Source organism: Haliaeetus leucocephalus, unplaced genomic scaffold (assembly GCF_000737465.1).
Source record: "Haliaeetus leucocephalus isolate CR32 unplaced genomic scaffold, Haliaeetus_leucocephalus-4.0 Scaffold229, whole genome shotgun sequence".
In the NCBI taxonomy this organism is placed as follows: Eukaryota; Metazoa; Chordata; class Aves; order Accipitriformes; family Accipitridae; genus Haliaeetus; species Haliaeetus leucocephalus.
In genome coordinates, this window is record NW_010972665.1 from 11,559,202 (window position 1) to 11,568,106 (window position 8,905).

Consider the following 8,905-nt stretch of genomic DNA (forward strand, 5'->3'; position numbering starts at 1 on the left):
TATACATATGGGAGAACTTTGTAATTTAACTGTGTTTTCAGGGCTTATCAATGCCGAGATTTTATTTTTCACAAATTAAAATAAACACCAGAATAGTAATTTAAAATAAGTGAGATTTATTCCTTTCACTTACTAAATTACAGTATATTTTCCAAAACACCTCACGCTCATGGAAATTCCCATGCACTTGAGGAAGCCACCTAGACTCCAACATGATAATCCCTGAGACTATCATGGCAACTCTTGATCAAATGGTTAGGAAATTTTGTTAAACTGTCTAGTTGGAAATAAAGCCATTTCATTTCCTGTGTGAGAACACATAGGGCTGCTAAGTGAGATTTTCATTAAAAGAAAAATTTATATTCACACCTTTAAATCAAAATATTGTTTGTGGTGTTTGATAACAAAAAATTTGAAGTTTCTTACTTCAATATTGGAGTTAAGCTTGGTTGGAGAAAAACAGGTTTAATATGAAAAGGACATTATTTAGTCTTATAGCTCTGTAAGCCCCTCTCCTTTCCTTCCCCACCCCTACACAGCAGCTACAGTTTAAGACTGAAGACAGCCAAAGAGCCCAAGGAGCAAACAGCATGTAGATTACCACCTAGCTCAAGGTACTTGCTGCACTTTCATCAATCTCCATTTTGCTTTACTAAAAAAGCCAGATGCTTTTTTCCCACCTAACTAAAAATTGAGACCAAATCCAGTTGCTGTAATCAGCTTATATTTAGTTAGCAAATTAAACTGTGTGAAAAGGCACATAGCCAGAATCTCTTACTCAGCCTAAAGCCAGATGCTGGTAACAGAAAGCGTGTGGTTGGGGACTGCTAGCATTTGCAGTCAGTCCAGTGAGTCAGGCAAATCATACAGTTGTATGAAGGAACCTCAAGCCAACTTAACAACAAATACTGTTTCTTGCTTTTGTGTGCTTCATGCAAACGCAACTACCACATTATTTAAACAGATCAAGCTGCAACGCACAATCTTGCCTCATTCCTTTTAAAACTTGCTGGAATTTCCATCACACGGGAACTGATGAGGCTTATTTGTTAGATCTGTAGCTGCTGTGTAGGATCTACTAACCCCTACCTTGGGAGTGTGAACATACTGCAGCCAAAACATCATTCCAGCTGATCAGAAAGCTACTAAGTGAAGCCAGGAGAGATTTATTACAGGAATATCTTCTATTCTGATTTTAACATAAATATACCAGAAAGCAAAGTGACTGGGAATAAAGAGAAACCCACAAACACTTTTCCCTTGAGTGCTAAAAGGGATTATAATATGAAAGCCCTCTTGGACATTCTGATGAACCTACTTTATTGTGCTACTCCTCTTCACCCCTTCAGCTTCATTATTCCAAGTGTGAGAAAAATACTAATAACACACCCCAAAATATATATTAATGGTGTCTGTCACTCATAATTGGGTAAAATAATTTTCCCTTTTATTGGCTTTGATCACCAAACCAAACCAAACCCAACCCAGTTAATGCTGAAACCCTAATGCTGAAAACCAGAATTGCTAACAATGAGAAAACATCCACTGGTAAAACACTGGTGGACAGTGTTTATTTTACTTAGTAAAGTAAGAGAGTATTTTCAAACTGTTTTTAATTATATGTAATTATAGTAACAACTGTTTACAGATACACCTATGGCTTCCAGCTGAAGAGAAGGGAAAAAAATGGGTTAGAACGTTTCACCCTGATGACAATGTCTTATAGGCCTTGAATTGCACATAAAAACTGCAGGAGAGATACTGGGGGGATTTTCAGCTACGTAAGATCAGAGATGGGTTTGATGCAAGAGACACAGCTAATACTTTAAAGTGAGAATGGGCCTATCAAATGCAAAGCTTAGCAGCAGAAAGAGTGCATGCATTAGTTCAGGTTAAGTCCTATACAACTACAGTAATACCCTTCTCTCTCTACAGAAATAAGTTTCCTGATACAATGCAGGACCACATTTACCTTACTTCCTTACTGTACTGGCTTATTCTGGGACAGCGGAAAGTGTTTTTATTAAATAATGGAGCTAATGGATGAAGTTCTCTCAAAAACACCCCAACCCTCATCTATCCCCCAGACTACGACCTTGTATATTGTACTGAACAGTCTATTTTTAGTACTCTAGCCATCAAAAGTTGTCCGATTCCTCCTTTGCTGCATCCTGAAAGTCCTGTTTATTAACAGATTTGTATCAGCAGTTTGCCTCCTCTTTACGTCCAGATGTTCATCAAATAAATGATAGATGAGCTGACTCTGTTTATTCCACACAATCGCATTTGCATCCTTGAGCTGACACATCGTATTTTGGAGAGCAGGAAGGGTAATAGCTTATTTTTACAGGCTTACAATTTTTTGAAAGAACTGTCAAGAATCGGACTTGCATGAGAAACAGTTCTGTAGAGCCTCCCAATTACTTAATCTGCCTGACCACACATTATGCTATTATCTTGGTATGTTGTAACATTTTACTTTAAAGGATAGATATTCGGACCAATTTGCACTTCCAAAAATATAAGGGTATTGAAAAAAAATCTGTATTTGATTTTGAAAACGACTGTTGCACAATTTAAAGAATAAGTGACTTTGTAAGTTCAAACAATATTAAAAATTAATTACTTTCAAGCAGCCTTGTTACACAAATGATAAATTTTCAAGATTTAATACTTTAAATTTCAAAACAGCAACTCAAGTCCACGTCCACAGCTGCAAAAACAGATTCTGCATCAAAACACTTCTAATGATACTCTGCAAAATATTACTACCATTCTATAATGACTAGGGATCGAGAACTCCACAAAAAATATTGTTCCAAAGCTTCCAGAGACTTAGTCAGGTAGACAAAAATATAGTTAGAGTAAGTACATGGGAAAATGAATGTATTCATTCATGAAAAGAAGGTTTATAAGAACTTTATCAGGAACGTATGTGATGAAAAGCTCCTGTTTACTCCAAAACCCCTGTTGAGATGCATGTGCTCCATCTCCACAGCATTCAGCCTAGGAAATTAAAAATTATGCTAAACAGAGGAAATTTAACTAGTAAAAGCATATACTTATTTTTTGGGCTTACAGAGGCAGTAACAGCTAATGCCATGCAGTTATAAACAGGTATTATCAAGCAATGGTATGGCACCAGAAAGCCTGTCAACAGGAAGACAGTGTTATTCCAGTGAAAACACCTTCTTTTATGTGCTACTGTGTACATTTAGACTCAGCCTGCCATATAGTAAAATGTTTCAAAATTAATTTCTTACAATATTAAAAACCTGATGTAACTTTCTATTTTATAATAGTAATGCACATCATGCTGAACTGGGAAATTCTTGTTAGGCTGTTAGTGAGGAGCGCTGCAGCTCGTGCTCTGGCAGACAGCTTTCACATTTAAAACGTTTCAACATTCTAGGAGCTCGTTCCAGATGCCACTCTGAATGCGATGCATAAGCCACTAAAATTGTGGCAAACAAAGGTTTGACAAAGCAGAAACCACACAGGCACTATGAAAAAAGTCCCTCTGCTAGGTGGCTTTCAACTGAATAATATGGCAGTAATTTTGACACAGCCACAGACTAGTAAATACTTGAAAAATTAAGAGACTACAAATCATATGCAGTTTACCAGAAGTACACCCCTCCCTCTGTTCCAAAAGGCAAAGTCTTAGACAAAACAGATTTATATGCATTCTTTTTTTCCCTTAGTCGTACAAAAAACATGAAGCCATTTGATGCACCATGTCTGACAGCATGAATTTTGAAAGTCTAGTTCCAGGTCAGACCAATGTTGCCTGGCAAATACAGAGATTAAGAGTTTAACCCCAAATAGCAAAGAACAGTGGAGCAATCAATTACTGCCCACACATCCACTGGAGGCTACTGTATTTCTGGTTAAGTCATCATCCAAAGTCTGCATCTGATTTAGCTAGAATTCTCTCCAGAGGAAAAAAAAAAAAATGGAAGTGGGCATTTATCAATTCATTATTAGCCTTATAACTGCCTCATCAGCCTTGCACCCTCCAATAAAGACAGAATTGCTACATTCTAGTAGGTAATGGTAAGCACTGGCACTCCCAAATCTCAGGAAATTAAAAAAAGTAAACTGTAATTATCTTAACCTTCTGCATTTGAAAAACATTAGTCAGGAATTTAGAACTACACCTGTGTAATGGGAAGAGTATCCCAAACTAGAAAAGATACTGTAATAAATACTAAGTTGACCATGTGATCTGTGCTAATAATGCCCTCTTTTCCACAAAATGAGTTTATTTGTAGTATCAGGAGTTTTTGCTTCTCAGAGTTTTCATCTGGTAGTCTACATGGGTATAATTTCCAGGATTCATAACTGAAGAAGCAAAACTTCCAAACAGCAGATAAGCTTTCAGAAAACAAAAATCAATGTCAATATTACTTTCAGTTCTTTGCTACTTAAGAAAATTCCCTGCAACTCATAAGTATTCTAATATCAACTTACTAAATCCATAATCACTATAGAGACAGAAAATTATTTTTTGTGGAAACATACTGTTTATCATAATTCTACAGGTAAGCTCTTTAGGGGAAGAGACCATTTCATTTGTATAATTTATAAGCTGCTGAGCATGTTACTAGTGTTTAGGAGAATATATTAATACACATTTTTTGCATTTCACAGCAAGTTTATCACATCAAAGACATAATCAAGCCATGACATGAGATCTGCATTCAGCATACACACGAACAGAATAATAGTTTTAGTATTAAACTGTTTGCTTTAAAACAAACAAACAAGTCCTCCACCTGTTCTGCAAGTCTTGAGCCACTGTAAAGGTATGAAAAGTCATCCAGATGTGTGGCCTACAAAACCTGCTGACCAGGCAGATTCCTCTGACACAGCTTAAAATATGCTTTGCACTAGAACTTTGATATATCCCTTATCATCATCTCCTCTGTGCACTGCAGTTAACAGGTGAACCTGTAGGCAAGATATTCCATGCCACTCACCCCTCACAGGCACAACCACTACCAACATCGACAGGATGTTGACAGTTGTTCTCTTTTTCAAGTAAGCTGGGTTAATATTCAGATAGCAGACAAACAATTTACTTCCAAAAACTGCTACCTAATGATACTGACAGAAATGACACAGTTTTAGGACTAACAATTTGTAACACAAGTGTATTTAAGAATTGTCACCTTTTAAAAATATTCTGGTTGACATGACATTGTTTATCAAACACTAAATGAAACTTACAGGAAAGCCACACTAAATGAAGTGTAAGGCTGTAGGCTGAGATATTGTTTAGTAAAAGCAGATGGTGGTCAGAATTATACCTCCATATTATTGTAGTTATGGCTATGTAGTTAACTTTCTTTCAGCAGAAACTTGCAGCATGCCTACTGAAAGCTGGATAGCATTTATGGGAAGATGTTGAATCCGAAACTGAGGATTTTCTCCAGATGCTGTACAAAAGGTGAGAATAACTTCACCAGTTTTATGCCTGCATTCTGTTTCGGACGTACATGCTTCTCTGAATCTTTCTCTCACTAGTCAGAACGAAGTTACACCCTTTAAGGGTTTCCAATGGATAAACAGCATAATGCCCTTGCATTATTTCATACATTACAATGAGGCACCCCCTTGGCCATTTTAGTAACAGCAGATTATTAGCTTTTTCCTTAATTTGGGGCAAAAATCAAAGGATACTTTCTGAAATTCCATAGCAGAAAAGAATAAAAATTAATTGTAGTTTTAGATTCACAAGGAGCTTGTATTTGTCTTTTGTAATGTGTGAACCTATTTTGCATAACATTAGTAATTTAAGAACTGTTAAAGATACAGCTTTATATCAATCTCAGTTGAATTCTAGGAAGAAGGCTAAGCATATTTTAAGCAATTACTAGATACAGATATTTAGTTGCTGCAGAACTTGGTGTTGTACAAATTTGTGTGCAAGGTCATTATATGAGTTCAAAAACCTTCCACCAAATCAAGTGTAATTCATGCTTTTACTTTTAAAGTAAGTTTTACTTTGCTCTACATAACATACAGTACACTTCCAGGTAAGCTGGTTCGTTAACAGATTTCTACATACCCCTTTCAATTAAATAACACTGTTCAACAAACTGTTTCTCCCTTTTCTGGAAGAGATTAGTGGAAAGCTTTTTCTATAGTAGTATCTCCATCTTACTTGAATTAGAAAAGAACGCTCAATACCCCCTATATTACTGCCATCTGCTTCTCTATTTTTCATAAAAATGTATGACTTTGAAAGCAAATGTACATCTTATTCAGAAACATTCTTGTCAGTCCTCAAGAATAGCAAGGGGAAATAGTAATATCAGACTGAGGATATTTAATCTTGATACTTAACTTACAGTGAGATAATAGGCATCAAATAGACAAAGTCATAGAAGTCCCAGTTTTCAGTAACAAAAGCGTCAGATGGGATTAGCTCTAATGCTGTTTCCAAACAGTGTATTTCCTAACTGCAGGGCTAAATATGCCTTAAGTCTCCAGCTGCAGAACATAAGAAATGCTTACAACATACAGATTAGGTTCTTTAAAATGGACTAGTTTTTCATGACAAAGGTTATAAGTAATGGCATGAAAACAGCCATAATGGATCACACCAAACATTCACCTTAGTACCCTGTCTCCTACAGAGGCCAAAAGGAGGTATTTAGACAGGTCTATCAGAACAGTGCACACCACTTCCAACAAATACTTACCCACTTTCCAAAAATTAGCAACTTGGGTAATGAAAAGAAGTTTCTCTGCCATAAATTGTCCCAGCATCTTCAACTTTTTACTTTTAGCACCAGACTGATGTGTTTTAATTCAAGAGAAGCAACTGTTTTGTTAAAAGTATGGATAAACTTACCGATAAAGTCTCCTTCAAGCATTGCTGCACATTCTTGTATATAAAATTTAATATTTCAGGACTCCTGTTAAATATAAAATACTCCAGAAAAAAGCGTCTGTTTCACTAACATTTTAAGTTAATCAGTAACTCTCTTCTGTAAGACAGTTACCATTTACTTTAAGTGACATCCATTTCTTTGCATCTCTATACAAACTTTTAGGTTCTCAACGCTATGAGTTTGCAGATGGAAACTTTAAAGCAATGTATTAAAAAACGCTTACTCACTACATTTCTTGTATTTTACTTTTATCAAGTGTCAAGCTTTACAACAGCTACAACCTGACCACAACCCTCTGACTGCAGTCACACTAACAAAAAAGTTCAGCCACCAGCTGGTCCTGAGGCTCCTGGGAGAAACCTCAGTAAAGGCACCAATTACCTGCATCAGTTTTCTTGAGAGCTCATTAGTGAGAAATTCCTCTTCCTTTTCATAGTTTACTGCAAGTGTTTCTTTTTCTTTCTGCAGAGCTTGAATCTTCTTAAAGAGAGTATTACTGATGAATTCCTCTTCCTGCTCTGCCCTTGCTTGCTGTGAAATAAAGACAGTTTTAAGAAAAAAGGGAGTAAGTCTCCACAGTAAAAACTGCAATTATTCCATTCCCCTTTAAATGCCCCCCACCTCTTTTTTTTAATCTTGCCCATCATCCTTGAGAACAGTAGGCTGTTCTAAGTGCTGTTACCATCACCTTTACTAACATTATAGCACTTTTCTTCCTTTTTTGTTCCCCATCTTTCAACTTGGGAAACTACACTGGTGCTTCAAAGTTGCCTCCCCCCAACCAAATGCATGAACTCCCCAACCTTTTAAACTTTATAAAAGCATTACTGATTCACAGATACCTACTTTTACCCACTCTATTCCTAAAAACAAACTCCTCTCTAAACATTCTCCATTACGATCTGAAGCACAGATCTGAGACTGGTGCATTCAGCACTATGCATGCTTTCCAGATCCCTTAGACTGCAGCCCTGCTTTCTAGGAGTCAAATAATGCGTTTATTCTTTCATGCAGATACACCTTGCTTCTGAGCCGCAGGCAGCACGGCTCATCTCACAAGGATTTCTACCCAACCACCAGCCAAGGAAAACATACTTTCATTACTTCTCAGAACTGTTACTTCACTACATACAACATCAACTTTAAAAAATGCCATGTGGTAGCTTTACCCTGAGGATTTCCAAATTTCACAAGAGGAGAGCTACTCTGGAAATCTTCCCCATGAAGAATCACTAGAGAAGACAATTTCCATTCCAGCTCTCCCCTAGCACCTAGGCACTGCTCCAGAGAGCCAGCCTGTGAGCTTGTTCCCTCGCATTCCCTACAGTTCAGATGTTTGTACGTTTTTTTAATGTACATATTAAAAACTTGATGAATGAAACACAGAAGTTATCTCTTGGAAGTGTGCTCTAAAAGGCTAAGAAGGGTATTTCATATGGGCAAATGAAAGATCACAGCTACAAATTGTTAGAGCCAACTCTTAATTCTATAGTCCAAACAGCCCAGAACAACAGAATGACAGAAATGCAGAATTCACAAGCCACCACCTTTAAATAAATGAGACAGTGTAGTGTTGAGGAGTGTTTTCATCCCCTACAATTAAAATACACATCACTTGACCTGCGGATCTGTGATTTGCCCTGATTCTAAAAAAATTATACCAGCTTATAGCTTACAATATGTAAAGATTCAGTAAGTTTTATTTCAGTAAAATTTGACAGAGGAAAATTAAGAACTGAAACAGAAGTATAACTACAGTTTTAATGAAAGCTTAGCTTCTGGAATCTTCTGCCCCAAATGTGCCAAAATAACCATCTTTTTATATATATTGCACATTGGAAAATGCTCAAAAGATTTCATTATGTCAATGATTTCTTAACTGGAATGGTATATTCCCTGATAGCCCAAGGGACAATTACTTCAAAGACACCTTCCATGCCTAAAAGAAAAGTTACTTAAAGAACATAAACATCTTAAATTTGGGGGGGGGAAAGGGGGGGAGG

The 8,905-nt window shown here is 36.7% G+C and overlaps 1 protein-coding gene across 1 annotated transcript in view; it reads right to left on the minus strand.

Annotated features, from left to right (window-relative positions):
* CCDC6 (coiled-coil domain containing 6) overlaps positions 1–8,905 on the minus strand; it is a 56,816-nt gene that overhangs the window by 23,599 nt on the left and 24,312 nt on the right. Inside the window, exon 3 of the mRNA XM_010567942.1 lies at positions 7,284–7,433. Within this exon, the coding sequence (XP_010566244.1) occupies positions 7,284–7,433 (150 nt within the window). The remainder of the gene's footprint in view (positions 1–7,283; positions 7,434–8,905) is intronic.